At 38.5% G+C, this 22,270-nt stretch overlaps 1 protein-coding gene across 2 annotated transcripts in view; it reads left to right on the top strand.

The window, feature by feature from the left end:
* Nucleotides 1-21,414, top strand: part of SLC27A6 (solute carrier family 27 member 6) — an 81,761-nt gene extending 60,347 nt beyond the window's left edge. For both annotated transcript variants that reach the window (XM_061422895.1, XM_061422897.1), the window contains 5 exons: nucleotides 9,082-9,172; nucleotides 12,632-12,830; nucleotides 13,808-13,905; nucleotides 15,009-15,139; nucleotides 20,845-21,414. In XM_061422895.1, coding sequence (XP_061278879.1) covers nucleotides 9,082-9,172; nucleotides 12,632-12,830; nucleotides 13,808-13,905; nucleotides 15,009-15,139; nucleotides 20,845-21,021 — 696 coding nt within the window. In that variant the 3' untranslated portion in view covers nucleotides 21,022-21,414. The remainder of the gene's footprint in view (nucleotides 1-9,081; nucleotides 9,173-12,631; nucleotides 12,831-13,807; nucleotides 13,906-15,008; nucleotides 15,140-20,844) is intronic.
* Nucleotides 21,415-22,270: the final 856 nt, after the last annotated feature.

Genomic DNA, 22,270 nt, shown 5'->3' with positions numbered 1-22,270 from the left:
AGAAATCCCAGGGCTGATATCCTTTAGGATGGACTGGTTGGATCTCCTTGCAGTCCAAGGGACTCTCAAGAGTCTTCTCCAACACCACAGTTCAAAAGCATCAATTCTTCGGTGCTCAGCCTTCTTCACAGTCCAACTCTATCATCCATACATGACCACAGGAAAAACCATAGCCTTGACTAGACGAACCTTTGTTGGCAAAGTAATGTCTCTGCTTTTGAATATGCTATCTAGGTTGGTCATAACTTTCCTTCCAAGGAGTACCAGCTTAGTTTTGTTGATTTTTGTTATAGTCTCCTTTGTTTCTTTTCCATTTATTTCTGCCTTAATTTTTATGATTTCTTTCCTTCTACTAACCCCAGGGATCTTCATTTCTTCTTTTTCTAGTTGCTTTAGGTGTAAAGTTAGGTTATTTATTTGATTTTTCTCTTGTTTCTTGAGGTAAGCTTGTAATGCTATGAACCTTCCCCTTAGCACTGTTTTTACTGAATCCCATAGGTTTGGGGTTGTTATGTTTTCATTTTCATTTGTTTCTATGCATATTTTGATTACCTTTTTGATTTCTTCCATGATTATTTGGTTATTCAGAAGCATGTTATCTAGCCTTCATATATTTGTATTTTTAATAGTTTTTTCCTGTAGCTGACATGTAATCTTACCACATTGTGATCAGCAAAGATGCTTGAAATGATTTCAGTTTTTTTGAATTTAATAAGGTTAGATTTATGGCCCAGGATGTGATCTATCCTGGAGAACATTCTGTATGCACTTGAGAAAAAGGTGAAATTCATTGTTTTGTGGTGAAATGTCCTATAGATATCAATTAGGGCTAACTGGTCCATTGTATCATTTAAAGTTTGTGTTTCCTTGCTAATTTTCTATTTGCTTGATCTATTCATAGGTGTGAGTGGGGTATTAAAGTCTCCCTTTATTATTGTGTTACTGTTAATTTCCCCTTTCATACTTGTCGGCATTTGCCTTACATATTGCAGTGCTCCTATGTTGGGTGCATATATATTTATAATTGTTATATTTTCTTCTTGGATTGATCCTTTGATCATTATGTAGGCGATCTTTTCATCACTTTTATTTCAAAGTCTATTTTATCTGATATGAGTATTGCTACTCCTACTTTCTTTTGGTCTCCATTTGCATGAAATATCTTTTTCCAGCCCTTCACTTTCAGTCTATATGTGTCCCTTGGTTTGAGGTGGGTCTCTTGTAGACAACATATATAGGGGTCTTGTTTTTGTATCCATTCAGCCAGTCTTTGTCTTTTGGTTGGGGCATTCAACCCATTTACTTTTAAGGTAATTATTGATAGTTCAGTTCAGTTCATTTCAGTTGCTCAGTCATGTCCAACTCTTTGTGACCCCATGAATCTCAGCATGCCAGGCCTCCCTGTCCATCACCAACTCCAGGAGTTTACCCAGACTCACGTCCATCGAGTCAGTGATGCCATCCAGCCATCTCATCCTCTGTCGTCCCCTTCTCCTCCTGCCCCCAATCCCTCCCAGCATCAGGGTCTTTTCCAATGAGTCAACTCTTCGCATGAGGTGGCCAAAGTACTGGAATTTCAGCTTTAGCATCATTTATGATCCTATTACCATTTACTTTGTTGTTTTGGGTTTGAGTTTATAAACCTTTTCTGTATTTCCTATCTAGATAAGATCATTTAGCATTTGTTGAAGAGCTGGTTTGGTGGTGCTGAATTCTCTCAGCTTTTGTTTGTCTGTAAAGCTTTTGATTTCTCCTTCATATTTGAATGAGATCCTCACTGGGTATAGTAATCTGGGTTGTAGATTTTTCTCTTTCATCACTTTAAGTATGTCCTGACATTCCCTTCTGGCCTGAAGAGTTTCTATTGAAAGATCATCTGTTATCCTTATGGGGATCCCTTTGTGTGTTGTTTGTTGCTTTTTCCTTGCTGCTTTTAATATTTGCTCTTTGTGTTTGATCTTTATTAATTTGATTAATATGTGTCTTGGGGTGTTTCACCTTGAGCTGATCCTGTTTGGGACTCTCTGGGTTTCTTGGGCTTGGGTGGCTATTTTCTTCCCCATTTTAGGGAAAGTGAAAGTGAAATGAAGTGAAAGTGAAAGTCGCTCAGTTGTGTCCAACTCTTTGTGATGGAATTCTCCAGATCAAAATACTGGAGTGGGTAGCCTTTCTCTTCTCCAGGGGATCTTCCCAACCCAGGTCTCCCACATTGCAGGTGGATTCTTTACCAGCTAAACCACAAGGGAAGCCCAAGAATATTGGAATGGGTAGCCTATCCCTTCTCCAGCAGATCTTCCTGCTCCAGGAATTGAACCAGGGTTTCCTGCATTGCAGGAGGATCCTTTACCAACAGATTTTTGAGGGAAGCCCCTATTTTAGAGAAAATACTTGATGAGATAATAGTTGAAAAAAAAATTTTTAGGGAAGTTTTCAACTATTATCACTTCAAGTATTTTCTCATGCCCTTTCTTTTTATCTTCTTTTTCTGGGACTCCTGTGATTCAAATGTTGGGGTGTTTAACATTGTCCCAGAAGTCTCTGAGGTTGTCCTTATTTCTTTTCATTCTTTTTTCTTTTTCCCTCTCTGCTTCATTTATTTCCACCATTCTACCTTCCACCTCACTTATCCTGTCTTCTGCCTCAGTTATCCTAATATTGGTTCCCTCCAGAGTGCTTTTGATCCCAGTTATTGCATTATTCATATTGATTTACTCTTCATTATTTCTTCTAGGTTCTTGTTAAACATTTCTTGCATCTTCTCAATCCTTGTCTCTAATCTATTTATCTGTAACTTCATTTTGTTTTCAAGATTTGGGATCATCTTTACTGTCATTATTCTGAATTCTTTTTCAGGTAGAATCCCTATCTCCTCCTCTTTTGTTTGGTTTGGTGGGCATTTATCATGTTCCTTTCTCTGCTGAATATTTCTTTGCCTTTTTATTTTGTTTAGATTGCTGTGTTTGGGGTGGCCTTTCTGTAGGCTGGAAGTTTGTGGTTCCTCTTTATTTTGGAGCCTGCTCCCTTTGGTGGGGTTGGACTAGTGGCTTCTCAAGGTTTCCTGGTTAGGGGAGCTTGCATCTGTTTTCAGGTGGGTGGAGCTGGATCTCTTCTCTCTGGAGTGCAATGAAGTGTCCAGTAGTGAGTTTTTGGGTGTCTGGGTTTGGTATGGCTTTGAGCTGCCTGTCTTTTAATGCTCAGGGCTGTATTTCCTGTTTTCTGGAGAATTAGCATGTATGTCTTGCTCTGGAACTTGTTGGCTTTTGGGTGGAGCTTGGTTTCAGTATATGTATGGAGGCTTTTGGATGAGCTCTTGTCTATTACTATTCCCTGGAATCAGGAGTTCTCTGATGTTCTCAAGTTTTGAGGTTAAGCCTCCAGCCTCTGGTTTTCAGTCTTATTCTTACAGTAGCCTCAAGACTTCTCTACCCATATAACACAGATGATAAAACATCTAGGTTGATGGTGAAACAATTCTATTCTCCACAGTGAGGGATACTCAGATATTCACGGAGGACCAGGAGGAGAAGTTAATTAGTTAGTTCAGTCGCTCAGTTATGTCTGACTCTTTGTGACCCCATGAATCGCAGCATGTCAGGCCTTCCTGTCCATCACCAACTCCCAGAGTTTACCCAAACTCATGTCCATCAGTTGGTGATGCCATCCAGCCATCTCATCCTCTGTCATCCCCTTCTCCTCCTGCCCCCAATCCCTCCCAGCATCAGGTTCTTTTTCAATGAGTCAACTCTTCGCATGAGGTGGCCAAAGTATTGGAGTTTCAGCCTCAGCATCAGTCCTTCCAATGAACACCCAGGACTGATCTCCTTTAAGATGGACTTATTGGATCTCCAGAGGGGGAGTCAAAAGGGGAGAGAGCAATCTAGCCAATAATCAATTCCCTATGTGCTCTCCACAGTCTGGAACACCCAGAGAGATTCATAGAGTTACATGGAGAAGAGAAGAAGAAGGGTGATAGAGGTGATTAGGAGGAAAAGAGCGGGGAGTCAAAAGGGGAGCGACCAATCTAACCAGTGGTCAATTCCCTAAGTGTTCTCCACAGCCCAGAACACCCAGAGAGATTCACAGAGTTAAGTAGAGAAGAGAAGGGGGAGGGAGGAGATAGAGGTGATCTAGGGGAGAAAAGGAAGAGTCAAAAGGGGAGAGAGCAATCAAGCCAGTAATCATACCCCTAAGTGAGAATGGATACTGAAGATAAGATTCTTAAAGGTACAAAATTGGTAACAAATACCAAAAAGCAAAGAATAAAAATCTAGAGTTTAGACCCTCAAGAATACAATATTAAAAATACAAAACAAAATCAATCACAAAAATTATAAAAAATATATACATGAAATTTGCTTTAAAAATAGGATCTTTTTTTGTAAGGTAATAGTAGGTTATAAAAATGAAAATTAAAGAAGTAATAAAGAACTTAAATTAAAAAATTTTTTTAAGTCGTAATAGTAAAAGTATATCTAGGAATTTCTCTGGAGCTGTTGTGGGCAGTGTGGGGTCAGTTCAGTTTCAGATAATTCCTTGTTCCAGCTTGTCCTTGTTCTTAAGGTCTATAGGCCCCCTCCAATGCTTGCTACTGCTGCTACTGCTAAGTCAATTCAGTCGTGTCCGACTCTGTGAGATCCCTGAGACGGCAGCCCACCAGGCTCCCCCATCCCTGGGATTCTCCAGGCAAGAACACTGGAGTGGGTTGCCATTTCCTTCTCCGATGCATGAAAGTGAAAAGTGAAAGTGAAGTCGCTCAGTCGTGTCTGACTCTTAGCGACCCCATGAACTGTAGCCCACCAGGCTCCTCCGTCCATGGGATTTTCCAGGCAAGAGTACTGGAGTTGGATGCCATTGCCTTCTCCACCTCCAATGCTTAGTCAATGTTAACTGCAGGGTTTTAATCTGTTGCACCTGTCACTTCCAGAGTGGTTCCCTCTTTTTTGTTTATTTTGGCTTCCTCTGTTTGAAAATCTTTTGGTGTCTAATTTCCGGTGTCTGAGGGGGTGAGGGTGGTCTCTTATTTAGGTTCATTTGTTCACTTGTGTTGTGGGGAGGGAGGAACACTGCAAACAAATATCACTGGCATGTGTGGGGAGTGCTCACAGTGGATGGACCACACTGGGTTTGCCCCAGCACACAGCGGCATATGCTTTCCAGGTCTACACTGATCAGGCTCCAGGGTGCTCTGCAGGGCACTGTCCACAGCGGGCCCTGCATTTCACGCACTTCCCAGGTCAAAGCTGCTCAGGTTCAGGTTCTCAGGTACTCCTCAAGGGCACAGACTCAGTTGGGCGTGCATTTTGTGCCCTTCCCAGGTCTGAGCAGCTCAGATGACCAGGTGCTTGGTGAGCGCACTATCCCAGGTAGGCTGTACATCTTAATCACCTCCCCGGCCCTGGCCGCTTGGTTTCCCGGCTGTGCTGTGAGAGCATCATCTCAGGTGCACCATGTATGTCCTCTGAGGAGCTGATATCAAGCTGTGACCCTTCTGGCAGATGTCAACCATCCAAGATCCCAGGAAGACATGGTTAGCAACTGAGAGCCTGCTCACAGTTTGGTGGAGGATGCTGATCTCTGGGTCTCTGGAGCTGAGATTGGAGCAGCCCCTTGCCTTCAAGCTCTGGCTGTCGCTTGCATGCTTCTCTGCCTCCGGCAGCGGGGAGGGACCTGCACGCAGCCGGCTTGCTCTCCTTTGGTGTTCGCTCAATCCTTTGTTAGTGCTCGGGCCAGGCTGTGAGTTAGAGCCTTTTTCAGGTCAAATTCTCTCTCTCTCTTTTGTTTTCCCTCTCTGGAAATCCCACAGTTTGGGCTGCTATCTCACATTAGCTCCCTCAGATTATCCTCAGGGCATTCAGGCCTGGTCCTTACCGTAAGAACTGATAATGCCACCCACACCCCCCTGTCCAGCCCCTGCTCGCTGGTGGCAGATGCGAGCGTCTGGGCTACTTCTCTGCTGGGAGTGCGGTTAGACGCCTATTCTGTGGGCTTTTTTTTTTTTTTTTCTTTCCTCTTGGTTATGTTGCCCTCTGAGATGCCAAAACTCCCCACAGACCCGCCTCTGAGAGGGTTTCCTGCTGTTTGGAAATTTCTCCTTCACGACTCCCTCCCCAGGTCGGGTCTCCATCCCTAACTCTTATGTCCCTCTTTTTGTCTTTTATATTTTGTCCTTCCTCCTTTTGAAGAGAATGGGCTGCCTTTCTGGGTGCCTAGTGTCCTCCGCCAGCATTCAGAAGTTGTTTTGTGGAAGTTGCTCAGCATTCAAATGATCTTTTAATGAATTTGTGGGGGAGAAAGTGAACTCCCCATCCTATTCCTCTGCTGTTTTGGGACTCTCCCTCACAAATGATTATTTTTTAAATATAACTCTGTGAACCAATCAGAACTATGCTGTTGCACCTAGAAATACGTATTCATAATGGCCCAACTCTATATAATATTACATGTTACTATATATAAATATATAACAGATGGGAAGTTTATATTTGTGTGTGTAGGATAAATGAGCTTGTAATGTACAGGTTTAGGCAATGTAGTATAATGTTGAGGCCAAACATCCCAAATTGGAATCACTGTACCTAGGGACTTAATTCTAGCTCTGCCACTACGTGACTTTTTGACTTTGACAAGTCACTTTCTCTGGATTCAAAGTATACTCATGTATTAATAGAGGAAATAATTTTTGTGTTCCCTTTCCAACTTCTGAATTTACAAATTTGAATATGCAGAAGCATACAGGTGTGGGAACTCTAAGGCCAGTGTGCACAGCCACGCAGGTGAGTGCCACACAGTTCTGGGGACCCATTGCCTAGACAGTTACAAATGAGATCCCCTGCAGCTGTGTTCTAGACAGGCATACCTTTTCCTATACCTACACCTGTATGTATACATTCAGGAGATATTAAAATGTGGTATCTACTTTTTATTTTTGTTGTTACCATTTTTGTAACCTCTGGGACCTCTTGAAGATAAAGAAAAAAAAAGTAGAAATCCTTTTAGCTGAGACTTAATACTGGCTACTTCTAGAAGATGCTATGATATGTTTAAATTTCATTTGTATTATAAAATTACTTGATTTCTGACCATCAAGTCCCCTGTATCCAATAAGGAGTGCACTGACAGTGATTTGATGCAGAATGAATCTTACTCATGCATGTGGTTGCTAAATTAATCTCAAAGAAATAAAGTTAAAGCTGATATTACCAGTTTGCTGGGCAAATTTTTCAAGATATAAAGCATGCTAAAACAGGTAAAACAGGAGAGAGAAAGATGGGTAATAAACAAAGTTCTGTTCTTGTTTGGCCAAAATGACAAATGCAATTCTGGAGTTTCTGGAATCTTTCTTCTTACCAGTTATTAGGAAGCGGCCAGTCTCTTGTTATGCCAATTAAAGACGAAAACCAACAAGATGCAAGCTTGCATTGGAACAAGAATCTTTATGTCTAGAGTAACAATATATTTTGCTTTGCTGTCTGTTTCATTGGTCCGCATCTTAAAACAGGATAATATTAACTTCTACCTCATAGTGTGTTTAATGATTAAACTAAAAGCTCTTTGCACAGTGACTGGAAAACAGTAAGTACTCAGTTACTATTGTTTGCTCTCCTTTGTATTTAATTGAAATTCATTAGCTCATTTGAATTGTGATTGTGGTCACATGTTGATTATCCAGAGATAGTGGTGTTTAGTCTTTGATAGTAAATAGTATTATTACATTGAGCTCATTGATCTTATCCATCTTTTCTCCTTTGTTCTATGTTAGTTTCTCTCTTCTTCCTCAGGCTCCTCCTTCTCTCTTGCTCTCTTTTATTTGTCCTTCCTAGTTTTTGTTTGTTTGTTTGTTTTTTGTTCTTTAATTTATTACCTTCGTTTTAGTTTACTGTGTGCTGGTTCAAATAAGATTGCTTTTTTAATTGATTGGGAAAACCTCAATTTTCTTATGTATGACATGAGGGAGTTGGATTGAACCAACTTACAATTCTCTCCCACGCTCAGATTTTGAGGCTCTGTGAATCTGTATGATATGGTAATATGAATGTTACAGGAGCAGAGGAGAAGGAAATATGGAGAGTCAAGGAGAGATGTCCAACTAGCTTGTTTCCTGGGGTGATAAGTGTGTTCCAAAAAATTCCCATCCTACACAATAGCGTGCAGAAGTGCTGAGGGTTAAAGACATTAGGGTGAAAGACTGGGGAAAAGGCCAAGGTAAATGACAAAAACAGTACTTTTAAGGCATCTAATCCCTTCTCAGAGGATGATAAGTTAAAATATACAGCAAAATCCTTGCATTCACATAGTATCTATTTTGTTGTTTAGTCACTAAATTGTGTCTGACTCTTTTTGCAACCCTATGGACTATAGCCTGCCAGGCTACTCTGTCCATGGGATTTCCCAGGCAAGAATACTACAATGAGTTGCCATTTCCTTCTCCAGGAGATCTTCCCAGTTTACATTTTAGTTCTATTAAAATTTCCATTTCAAAGGATGTTTTGAAAGATTGCAAAAAAGAGAAGGCAAGAAAGTGGTCCTCTTAACTGTATGTGATTTAGTGCACAGATTACTTCCTGGTATTCATTCAAGATTAAAACTAGTAAAACTTTTCTAAGGTAATATGCAACATAAAAGAAGTGAAAGTGAATGCCAGTACAGGAGTGCTGGTTACTAACAACTTCAATTTTGATTTTGAAATATTCATTTAATTTTTTTTACCAGGAAAGCTTACTTGTCTTTAGTAAATCCACATTCTAATTCTGTATTTCAATTGTTCTTGTTGTTGTTCAGTCTCTCAGTAATGACTGACTCTTTGCCACCCCATGGACTGCAGCACGCCAGGCTTCCCTGTCTTTCACTAATCTCCTGAAGCTTGCTCAAACTCATGTCCATTGAGTCGGTGATGCCATTGAACCATCTCATCCTCTGTCATCCCTTTCTTCTGCTTTCAATCTTTCCCAGCATCAGGGTTTAAAGTTCAGTCAATTGACACAAACAGTATTTCAACTGACTGAACTTTAAATCTCCTACCAGTGGATGTTACTGCACAAATAAATTACTAAATTTTGTTTTTGTTTAATTTTGCTTTTGCAGCTTTTTTTCACTTTTCACTTGATAAAGTATGATTTTCAGAAAGATGAACCCATTAGAGATGAACAGGGCTGGTGCAGTGATGTGAAAAAAGGTAAGGTTATTGTATTTGAAGATGCCTCTTCAGGTAAATTTTCTGAATTTCTCTTTAGTTACTGAATTTAGAAAAGAAAGAGTCGTTATTTATGATATGTATTTGGATTTTTAGTGCAAGAAGAATGGTTTAATTGTTAAAAGTTAGAGGCCCCATATGGGTCACTCAGATGGTAATTACAAAAATCTTCAAGTGATTACTGTTGGGCTTAAAGTTTTCTTAATCCACCACTCCTACAGTCGCATATGTCTAATGTCCTATGTCATCAAGATATAAAAATGAATGGCACTTTATAATTCTATGTACAGAGGAAAGCGAGACAGACTTGGATTTAAATCTAGGCTCTCACACTTAGAAACTGTCCAACTTTGGGCAAATCACTTAACTCATCAAAGTCTCATTTTCTTTATATGTGGGCTAGTAGTGACAACATTTTTCATTAGGTTGCTGTTGACAGCTAAATGAGATGATGTTTGCAGAGCCCCGTGGAAGGCCTGGCATGTAGCTTGTTACCTCCCTCCCTTTCTCTTCGTCATCCAGCTCCTCCTTCTCCAAGCTAGTCTTTCTTATAGTTTTGGGTTAGAAAATTTTTAATCAAAGCAAGTGCCCCAATTAACTAGCAGCTGCATATAATCAAGGTGGAAAATTAAATGTAGAGATGTGCCCTTAAAATTGCTTTGAGATCCAGTCTGAGAACATCAGGCCAAAGTTACTTTTTATTGCCTCATAATGTTTCAACTGCATTTCAGAAGACGACTTCAAATATGGAGATAAAGTTCATAGACCTGTTCCCTGCCTCCCCTCCGCCCCACACTACCTGAAAGATGGGACAAAAAAATGAGCCTTATCTATTAAAAAGCAAATACTCCATTCCTCTGAATTTCAAGTCTAAGAGCATTTATCCAATGTTTTTTTCTAATTCAACTCCATAGACAGTGTCTAAGGGAAAAGTCATTTCTAAGGAGACTGAAAAGACCTTTGTTTATCCCCACTTTTCTAGTGTGTTTTATTTATTATATGTATCATAATATGTGATATTGGAACTTGGATCCCCAAACTGCTTATGAAATCTCAGGGTTTTTTAGAAGCAGATTGTCACCAAATATCCACTTTATAATTTTGCAATTGTTGAAAAGGATTGCTCAGTTTTTTTCCCATTAAAGCGTTGTGTCTTTCTCTGTGCTTTCACTGCAGTGAGGCATGGGTTTTATCGCTCCCTAGTCAGGGAACCAAGATCCCACATGCCACGCAATGTGGCCCCTCCAAAACAAAATCATTGTGTCTTTCATAAATTATTCCTAAGAGGGAAAGATAAGAATACACTCTAACCTTTTTAAGCATTTGCAATAATTAATTTGTCAGGTAAGGAACTATCACCTGTGTCCTGAAGAAGAAAAAGAAAAAAATATAAATTTTAAGGAAAATATAAGAGGCTTAGAAAATTCTGAAATGTATATAGGAAATGTAGATTGATGGAATAAGCAAGGGAGGAGAACCTTTGGAGTCAGATGAAAGTGAAAGTAAAAGTCGCTCAGTCATATCCGACTCTTTGCGACCGCATGGACTTTACAGTCCATGGAATTCTCCAGGCCAGAATACTGGAGTGGGTAGCCTTTCCCTTCTCCAGGGGATCTTCCCAACCCAGGGATAGAACTCAGGTCTCCCACATTGCAGGTGGATTTTTTACCAGCTGAGCCACCAGGAAAGCCCAAGGATACTGGAGTGGGTAGCCTATCCCTTCTCCAGCGGATCTTCCCAACCCAGGGATTGAACTGGGGTCTCCTGCATTGCAGGTGGATTCTTTACCAACTGAGCTGTCAGGGAAGCCCTGGAGTCAGATGGAGGGAGGCATGGAGTCAGATGGAGGTGGTTGAAAAAAACTTCAACATTTGGCAGCTATGTGAAAGTGAAAGTCACTCAGTTGTGTCCAACTCTTTGGGACCGCATGAGCTATACAGTCCATGGAATTCTCCAGGCCAGAATACTGGAGTGGGTAGCCTTTCCCTTCTCCAGGGATCTTCCCAACCCAGGGATCTAACCCAGGTCTCCCACATTGCAGGTGGATTTTTTACCATCTAAGCCACAAGGGAAGCCCAAGAATACTGGAATGGGTAGCCTATCCCTTCTCCAGCAGATCTTCCCAACCCAGAAGTTGAACCGGGGTCTCCTTCATTGCAGGAGGATTCTTTACCAACTGAGCTATTTTTTTCCCTCAGTTTCTTCACCTGTAAAATGAAGATAATAAGAGGGCCTGACTCAATAGGTTTCTGATGAGACTGAGATGGAATACACATGTAAAGTGCTCAGAATAGTGACTGGTACCCAGAAAGTGCTCCTACAGCATACCAATGGCAGTGATGATGATGATGATGATGGTACTGGTGATGACGCTGACAGTGAGGGGTCGCTGCTGAAGCAGGGCAGGCGAGTTTCGGCAAATGGCTTGTGTGCCCTGGGAACCCTCAATGTCCAGGAGTGAAAGCAGTAAGAGTTGGAAAGAGTGTTAAAATAACAGAAACTACTTTAGAGTGTGCTGGAATATAGCCTCATCAGACGCATCACACAGATGTTAACTGTCTTCACAGTGGCCAGAGTAAGTCATTGGCCTTGAAATCTTCTGGGGAAGTGATTGCTGGTCTCCTTTGTCTTCTACTATTAGATGTAGCTTTTTACCTTTCTGAATGCTGAGCAATATCTTGATTAATTTGACTATACCTGATTAAAAATTATTTTAGATAATGTGTCTAAATATAAGTAAAACCAAAAAAATTCATGGCTTATCTCCTGTCTTTTGAGGATTTCCAGAGGAATAAACATTTTCTTAAACTTTTAATAACATACCAATTAAATCAAATCTAATATTATACAGAAAGATCATAGAGACTTGAATTTGAGTTCTAGGCCCCTTCCTTTCTATCTGTTGAATTTTACTAATATACTTCACTCTTTTGGGCCCTAGCACCTTCCCTGTGAAATAGGGATTATATTGATCAACTTCAAAGAATCTCTCTGAAAAAGTAATGACAGTTGCATTTCTCATGGGGCTTGCTCCATAGTAAGTGCCCAATAAATAAATATTGCCATCATCATAATCTTATTTAAAATTATATTTTAGTTGTTATTTATATTATGGCCATTATTATTGGTGTTAGAATCTATGTATTCCAAAAACATAGCCATTAGTGTATCCACTCAGGATGTAAAATAAATTTAAAATTACTTTTTTTACATTCTATTTCCTTTTTGTTAGCTTTTGCAGAGTTATTTATATTTTGGCAGTCTGTAAAAGGGTGTGCTAGACTTAGGCACCCAGAGTAATTGATGTCAAATATAATAAAAATAAGTTCAGAGGAAGGAAGGATAAGCTACACTGGATGTATTTGTCACATGTAACAAGGTCCACACACAGTGTGTGGAATAATATTTTTAATCACATCATTGAAAATGCCTCTCTCTCAGGGGAACCCGGACTTCTCATTTCTCAAGTGAATGAAAAGAATCCCTTCTTTGGCTATGCTGGGAATAAGAAGCAGACAGAAAAGAAACTGCTTTGTGATGTTTTTAAGAAAGGAGATGTTTACTTTAACACAGGAGATTTAATGGTCCAAGACCAGGAGGATTTCCTTTATTTTTGGGACCGGATTGGAGACACTTTCAGGTATGGAATAGCATTGGTTGCAAAGCTTGGTTTTCGATTGTGAACACTGCTCTGAGGGAGGCTCTGTAGAAACACTATACACCACCTGCTCTCTACCTTCAGGGCACAGAGTGCTTTTATCTCAGTAATGACTCCCGGTTTAAAAATTCACTGCCCATCTGTTTCTAGACTGAAACATATGTTACATTTTGATGTCATTTTTATAATTAACTTAATGAATCACTTGGATCACTTGGGTCCAAATCAGTGACTTCTTTTTTTTTTTTTTAAGAATATGATACAGGCAGACTGATGTGAAGTCTAAATTGTAGGGTTAAAACAGAAAAACAGTCAAATACTGTCTAATTCTTGACTTCATGGCAAAAATAAAGAAACAGCAAAATTTATCTTTCTTATAAGTTTTTTTAATTCTTTATCTTAGGCTTATTAATTTATTTTGCTTTCTAATCAATGACTGTAGAACAGTGGACGACCAGATTATAGACAGTCCAGAAACATCCTTTTCCCTCACCTTCTTTGTGTCACGTTAGAAGGGCATCTTATGCAAAATCATTTTTAAAAAAATATTCATTTGTATGCATTAAAAGAGCCAAAGAGGTTAATCCCTAGAAATTAAAGAGGTGCAATAAACTGAAAGACTCTAACTTTCCTTTCAGGTTTTCTATCATTATAGATAGAGAATGCTTTGTACAAGCAGAGAGATTTGTAGTTATTTTTATGGCATTTAAAAGAAAACATTTTACAGTAAGCAATTTATACCAATAAGACAACAGATAAAGTAATTTTAACTGAGAAACAGATACTGATTTTGCTGACTTACAAAGTTCTTCCTTAGAAATGTCTTTCATTTTGAAAACTGCCATTATTTTTGGTAATTAGGTGCCTACACAGAGCCAAATGCAGGGCACTGAAACTTAAAACTGGGTGCCTCGTTCTTAACATATAGGGGTACTAACTGGAACTTGTTTTTTTTTTAGGTGGAAAGGGGAAAATGTAGCAACCACAGAGGTTGGTGCTATCATTGGGATGCTGGATTTCATACAGGAAGCAAATGTCTATGGTGTGGTTGTGCCAGGTATGAATAGATGTCAGGTTTGGGAGGGATTCTTAGAATGAAATGAAACTTTTCTTTCATTTGCAACAATCTTGCTAATTGAACATTTCATTTTTCACATATTAAGATGTCTTAGTTTGGGCTGGCAAAGTGATGTCATAACCCCAAGCTAGCAAACTGCATGGTCACACCTGGGGAATGGTACCAATTGCATTTTAATGTATGTGTATATTTTTAAGCAAGATCTTTTGAAAACTATGGTCAAGTTATTTAGTGCTAGAAATAGTTACAGCTTTTCAGTGGCCTATTATTTTTCTCTTGATGATGAGAAAAATGACTAGAATTTATACATACCACAATGTGTAATGACTAGATGACTAGGGTTTATACATACCACTAAACAGGAACATGTTCTAATTTAAATGTTTAATAACATTGACTTGTAGTTAAGTTGAATCTTTTTCAGAAATTATTTTAAAATCTGTTTGGCCTCAACTTTATAAATATATATATGAATATTGTCTCATTTTGGTGAAAATGGCAAAGAGAAGTAACCAACTTGAAATTTGGATGTGCAGGGGATACTGATGGTGGGGATGTTTGGATAGGGCAGCAAAAAAAAAAAAAAGTCTGTTTAATAGTCTCTGGGTCCTGGGGAAATGCTACAAGAAATTCTGAACCCCTGGGGAAAAAGATGGGATGTTAAGCAGTAAGCAATTTGTGGATTTAGTCATGGAAATATTAGTCTCTAGTTTCTTGTTTTTTTTCATTGATACTTAACATGACAAAAAATATATATATATTTGTCTTTAAAATGTTTCCTGTTAATATTTCATATCAATAGTAATGGCATACAAATTATGAGTAATTTATTGTGTTTTCTATTCCATCTATTTCATTTTTGAAGTGTAGGTAATTAAACATAGATTCTGCACTTTCTCTTTCCTAAATCATTTCTAGAGAGTAAATCATAAGCTCAAGACCCACTCATTCATGCTACTGTTGCATTGTTATTAATGTAATAGATGTAATGTCTATATTTGTAACAGTGTATAATGAACAGGATTTTTTAAAAATTCACCTACTGCTTGTAAAACTAACTCTATTACAAACTTTTTTTTCAGGTTATGAAGGAAAAGCAGGAATGGCTTCTATTACTTTAAAACCAAACATGTCTTTAGACTTGGAAAAAGTTTATGAGCAAGTTGTTAAATTATTACCAGCTTACGCTCGTCCACAGTTTTTAAGAATGCAGGTAATTTTACCTACCCCTAAAATTTAAGACCAGGAATTTACAAGATAGTTTAATTACAAAATAATACTTACCACTTAGACAATATGTTCATTTTGTTTTTATTAGAAAATTTCAAGAACAATGAAAAGTATTAGGATGCTAATTTATGCCATATTTGAAGCCTAATTACAGACAGTTCAGTTCAGTTCAGTTCAGTTGCTCAGTCATGTCCGACTCTTTGTGACCCCGTGAATCACAGCACGCCAGGCCTCCCTGTCCATCACCAACTCCCGGAGTTCATTCAGACTCAAGTCCGTTGAGTCAGTGATGCCATCCAGCCATCTCATCCTCTGTCGTCCCTTCTCCTCCTGCCCCCAATCCTTCCCAGCATCAGGGTCTTGCACAATAAAATGCTAGCATCTTTGCCCTTGTCCTATTTGTTGCCCTCCTCCTCTTCAATCTGGATAAACGATGGTCCCCATGATGGTGGCAAGACAAACCCACATCTTACACATGCTTTTGTGCTTTGTGAAGATATTTGATGCTGTATACCTAAAATTAGATTCCACCAGGCCGCCTCAGAGTATCTGCAGAAAGTGTGTAGACCCTCAAGGCAATTGGCTTTAAGCAATTTTGCTTTTAATTTTTATCCTCATTCTGTCCAGTCTCCCTCAGTGACTATATATCTTCTGGGAATTCTGAACTCATTTGTTTTGAAAGGTGTGTGTGTGTGTTAGCCACTTACTCGTGTCCAGCTCTTTGTGACCCCATGGACTGTAGCCTACCAGGCTCCCCTATCCATGGGATTCTCCAGGCAAGAATACTGGAGTGGCTTGCTATTTCCTTCTCCAGGGGATCTTCCTGACCCAGTGATCAAACCTGGGTCTCCTGCATTGCAGGCAGATTCTTTACCATCTGAGAGAGAAGTCCTTTGCGAGATGGGCCCTCTCTTGTTAGGTTGCTGGAGAAAAGTCCAGTAAAATTTACTCAGCTACTAGGTAACTTTGCAAGCTCATTTATTCAGCCATTTATTCATATAATATTCTGCCTCAAAAATAACTTCCCAAAACTAGTCCTCAACATCTCTTAACATCAGTTCGGTTACTCAGTTGTATCTGACTTTTTGCAACCCCATGGACTGCAGCATGCCAGGCTTCTCTGTCCATCACCAACTCCTGGAGCCTACTCAAACTCATGTCCATTGCATCAGTGGTGCCATCCAACCATCTCATCCTCTGTTGTCCCCCTCTCCTCCCGCCATCAATCTTTCCCAGCATCAGGGTCTTTTCCAATGAGTTGGTTCTTCGCATCTGGTGGCCAAAGTATTGGAGTTTCAGCTTCAGCAACAGTCCTCCCCTTGAACACCCAGGACTGATCTCCTTTAGGATGGACTAGCTGGATTTCCTTGCAGAGACTCTGAAGAGTCTTCTCCAGCACCACAGTTCAAAAGCATCAATTCTTTGCACTTAGCTGTCTTTATAGTCCAAGTCTCACATCCATACATGACTACTAGCAAAACCATAGCTTTGACTAGACAGACCTTTGTTGGTAAAGTAATGTCTCTGCTTTTTAATAAGCTGTCTAGGTTGCTCAGAGCTTTTTTTCCAAGAAGCAAGCATCTTTTAATTTCATGGCTGCAGTCACCATCTGCAGTGATTTTGGAGCCCCCCAAAATAAAGTCTGTCACTGTTTCCATTATTTCCCCATCTATTTGCCATGAAGTGATGAGACCAGATGCCATGATCTTGGTTTTCTGAATGTTGAGTTTTAAGCCAACTTTTTCACTCTCTTCTTTCACTTTCAAGAGGCTCTTGAGTTCTTCGCTTTGTGCCATAAGGGTGGTGTCATCTGAGTATCTGAGGTTATTGATAGTTCTCCCAGCAATCTTAATTCCAGCTTGTGCTTCATCCAGCCCAGCATTTTGCGTGATGTACTCTGTATATAAGTTAAATAAGCAGGGTGACAATATACAGCCTTGACGTACTCCTTTCCTGATTTGGAATCAATCTGTTGTTCCATGTCTGGTTCTAACTGTTTCTTCTTGACCTGCATACAGATTTCTCAGGAGGAGCGTCAGGTGGTGTTGTATTTCCATCTCTTTAAGAATTTTCCACAGTTTGTTGTGATCCACACAATCAAAGGCTTTGGCAAAGTTAGCAATGCAAAAGTAAATGTTTTTCTGGAATTCTTGCTTTTTCAATGATCCAGCAGATGTTGGCAATTTGATCTCTGGTTCCTCTGCCTTTTCTAAAACCAGCTTGAACATCTGGAAGTTCATGATTCACGTACTATTGAAGTCTGGCTTAGAGAATTTTGAGCATTACTTTGCTAGCATGTGAAATGAATGCAATTGTGCAGTAGTTTGAGCACTCTTGGGCATTGCTCTTCTTTGGAATCGAAATGAAAACTGACCTTTTCCAGTCCTGTGGCCACTGCTGAGTTTTCCAGATTTGCTGGCATATTGAGTATAGTACTTTCACGGCATCATCTTTTAGGATTTGAAATAGCTCAACTATTTCTTATCTTAACATAATTATGTAGAATTTTACTGGGTATATGTGTCATATCACTGTTAGATCCCTAATAGAGCAACAGCTGACTTAATATTGTTTTTTTAAAATATTTGCTGAGTGATCGCTGTGGCCAAGTCACTGCTTGGTCAATGAGATGTATCATCTAAACTGTCACAGATACATCTCCATTGGCATCATATTTTAAGAGCTTTTACATATATTATCTCAGATTATTTTTATAACAATGCTCTGAAATGATAAATGTAGTCCAAAGTGCAAGTTGCTCAGTCATGTCTGACTCTTTGCGACCCCATGGACTTTACAGTCCATGGAATTCTCCAGTCATTATGAAAAAGAAGTAACACATTTTTAATTGAAATTTTTGAAATAATTGTAGATTCACATGCATGTGTAAAAATCAATACAGAAAAATCATCTGTGCCTTTTACTTAGCTTCCTCTAATGGTACCATTTTTCATAATGATTATTGAATATTGATAATGATACAGTCCACTCATCTTATTAAAATTTCCTTTGTTTTTACTTGTACTCATTTGTGTGTATGTGTGTATCATTCCATACATTTTTATAACCTTTATGGCTTGTATCAATTACCATAGTCAAGATGTGAACAATTCCACTACCACAATGCTCCCTCTTGTTACCCTCTTATAATTCCACCCAGCTCTCTTCTGTCCCTCCCATCTTGCCCCAGAAGAATATATTTTAATGGAGTAGAAAGTTGATGGATCAAATAATATTTTAAACATGTACCTCCAAGGGCAACTTAAAATTCACGATCGTTAATCAGAAGAAATATTTTGGGCACAAGACTCCTCCAAAGATTAAATCAGTCTTGTACAAATTTAGAAGATATTTTAGAATCATTAAACACCTAAAACACATGATCCATGAGTTTTATGTTTATTATAGTATTTGATATAATGTCATGCATAGTGCATGATAGTTGGCAGCACAATTATTTAATAAATAAATAAATAATTTAATAAATAAATTAATAAATGATCTGATCTAAGTAATGCAAAAGTATAAGTTACATCTGGCAAAATGAATAGGATGACTATCTTATTAAAATTTTATTTAGCACATATTTTAAAAGGATCTTTTTGCCAATGAATGTACAAAAAATTTTTAAATGTGATATTACTCATTATGGCCAAGATGCAGTTAAACCGGTCCTTTCAGTCTGCTTGTGGAAGAACAAATTGCTATCATCACTCTAGAAAACAATTTGGTAAATGTGTGATCACACTCTTAGAATCTGCATATATTTTGATTTTGTAATTTCAGTTCCAAAAATTTACTCTTAGGACATAACTAAAGATGCACAAATGTTATGTATAAAATGTTATTCTTTATAGTAGTAAATTTTTTTTTTCTGTTCTCTTTAAGTTCAATAACAAGTGTAAGGTTAATTAGCATATTATAATTAGAGGAACTCTTATGAAACCATTAAATTGTGATATTTTGATGAAAATTACCTAATCTGGAGAAAAATATCTAGTATAATGTTTTTGTTATTTTTTAAAAAAAGGCAGAACATCAAATTTTATGTAGTGAACTTCTAGTTTTCTAAAAGAGAAAAAATAATATATGTTTCTACACAGTTACATCTAATTCTGTGATGACAGTGCAGGATAGGGGATGAGATTAGAGAAGAAGGTTCAAAGAGAAGTAGATTTAGTAGAATTAGCTCATCAGATCAGATCAGTTGCTTAGTCATGTCCGACTCTTTGCAACCCCATGAATCGCAGCACACCAGGCCTCCCTGTCCATCACCAACTCCCGGAGTTCACTCAGACTCACGTCCATCGAGTCAGTGATGCTCATAAGGATGTGTAAAAATGGCCAAACTACTCATAGAACCTGTGAGTTATATGGACCCTACATGTTATCTGACTTAAAACAAGGTTGCTTCTTTATGCCTGAAACTACCACACAGATCCTTTAAAGTCCTTGTCGCCTTTAAATTCCTTAAAGCAAAGATTCGTAAGCTTTCTAGATCCATAGCACCTTAGTAATTATTTCATAGCACTCTTGGGTCAAAACCTACAGCCTCCCTGTGGCGTCTGTCTGCAATGCGGAAGACCCAAATTCAGTCCCTGGGTTGGGAAGATCCCCTGGAGAAGGAAATGGCAACCCACTCCAGTATTCTTGCCTGGAAAATCCCAAGGACGGAGGAACCTAGTGGGCTACAGTCTATAGGGTCACAAAGAGTTGGACATGACTGAGCGACTTCACTTGGGTCAAAAGAAATACCTAAGCATTCATTTATTCAGTAGTTAGGACAAAGTAAAATAAATATTTAGGTCTAATAAATTAGTTGCTATTTTTAAAGATAATGCATATAAGTGGAAAGAAAATGCTTTTATTTCATATTTAAATAATCAGATGTATTAAGGAGATGTTACGTTGGGTATTACACAGCTCCTCAAATTTTGGAGTTACATTATATTGAACAGGACCAGACTAATTCCATACTCCACATTGATTTTTGGTTATGCTTGCTTTTTATGATAGCAACCACTGAAAACCCTATTTCCCAGAGACATGGCATGATGGGAAAAAATGTATCACAAACTAATATTGAAACTGTGAACTGTGAACTGTGAACCTCGAGCCAGTAGTTTTCTATGTGATATCAGATGTCACTGGATTTACCTTGAAAAATTTAAATATCCCATGGAGACCCTGGCAATTCACTGAGGTACCATGAAGCACCTCGGTGTATAGTTTGGGAACCCAAGTTTTAGATTATTTCTTATACTCTCTGGTTCTTGCAGGATTATTCCTTGTGGAATAGATTGCTGTCTTTTGTAACTTTTATCTCCTTACAGTCTAGAAGCATTCTTTGTACATGATATTGTATTGATGTTGGACTGGAGAGATAAATCTATATGTTTTAGACATGTTTGCAATCAGTTGTAATCAATTAGTAACTATATTCATATTTCTTATATATTGAATGAAGTTTACAGGAAAATCAAGGTAAAGATTTAAGTGTTCTAAAGGGCACTTAGAATTAAAAAATCTAAAAAATTTTAGTGTTAAATTATTAGTAGTAAAAATAGAGATGCTTACTGGACATAAAAATGTTATAATTAAATATTATGCTCTGTATTGTTGAATATTTTATTTGTATATTATAGGTAATGTTAAATGATTCCACTAATCCAGGTCATTGCTTTATAGGAAAAGATGGAAGCAACAGGAACATTCAAACTACAGAAGTTTCAGTTGGTGGAAGAAGGATTTAGTCCATTGAAAATTTCTGACCCACTTTACTTCATGGATAACTTGAAAAAATCATATATTCCCTTGACCAAAGAAATTTATGATCAGATAATATTAGGGAAGATTAAACTTTAAGATGTTTTTATATATGGGATTTTCATATGCTGCTTAGGAGGAATGAGAGAAGAGTGATTCTTTAATATGAAAAGGGGAACTGACATTAATTATGCATGTGCTGTATTTCCTTAATATGAAACCATTTTTCCTTAAGTAATAATTTACATTTGTCTCAATTGATAATAAACTTCAGTTGATTATTCCTTTTATCTATTTGGGGATCCAGTGCATAAGTAAATATCTGCCTTAAAGTTTTTAAATAATAAATAAGTGGTTAACAATTTAGACACATGCTAAAAATGTACATATTAATATTTAAAATCTAGTTTTGAGTGAAGGGTTGAATTTTACTCCAATATTTGATTTTTATGTGCCCTGTCTTACAACTCAATAAAGCTATCCTTATTGTGAGTTTTGAGGTTTTGTTTTGATGTTTTTAATTGTAAATTTTCATTCAAAGGAAGGTAACTGACTAAATGCATGCATTCCTGTATCCCCTTTCCTAAATTCACATGAAGAGGCTAGAAGAAATGTAAAAATATGAAACAATAAAGCAGGAAAACTGGTAAGCCCCAAGCATTTAGGAATTTGGGGAAGATATATAAATGGGATCAAGTTGATGCTAAAATCCAACAGAGCTATTCTGGTGGTGGTTTAGTTGCTAAGTCATGTCCAGCTCTTGCGACCCCACAAACTGAGCCCACTAGGCTCCTCTGTCCATGGGATTTTCCAGGCAAGAATACTGGAGTGGGTTGCCATTTCCTTCTCCAGGGGAACTTCTGGACCCAGGAATCAAACCCAGGTCTCCTGCAATGCAGGCTGACTCCTGCATTGCAGGCAGATTCTTTACTGACCGAGCTACGAGGTAAACCCTCAACAGAGCTATAGAAACCACTAACAGTACAGGGAAATGATAGACTAGAATAGGACCCATTTGTTAACACCGAGATCAGATGCATAAAGGCTTGAATGTGAACAGGTTTTCTGAGTAGTTAACCAGGAAATGTATCACAAGAGTTGTGTAATAATCACAGTGGTACTTATCTCCATCTGAAAGCACCAGGCTCCAGTGTTTGCCTGAAGCCAAAAGCAGGTGAAAGACTCTCTTATCAAAATAAGCTAACTTCCTCAGGAGTGGGTGGTGGAGCTGGTCTTAAAATACTGTATAGCACAGGGAACTCTGCTCAGTGTTATGTGGCAGCTTGTATGGGAGGGGTGTTAGGGGGAGAATGAATACTTGTACATGTATGGCTGAGTCCCTTTGCTG

This window comes from Bos javanicus, chromosome 7, assembly GCF_032452875.1.
Source record: "Bos javanicus breed banteng chromosome 7, ARS-OSU_banteng_1.0, whole genome shotgun sequence".
NCBI classification, from domain to species: Eukaryota; Metazoa; Chordata; class Mammalia; order Artiodactyla; family Bovidae; genus Bos; species Bos javanicus.
This window is presented reverse-complemented; position numbering and strand designations above follow the sequence as displayed.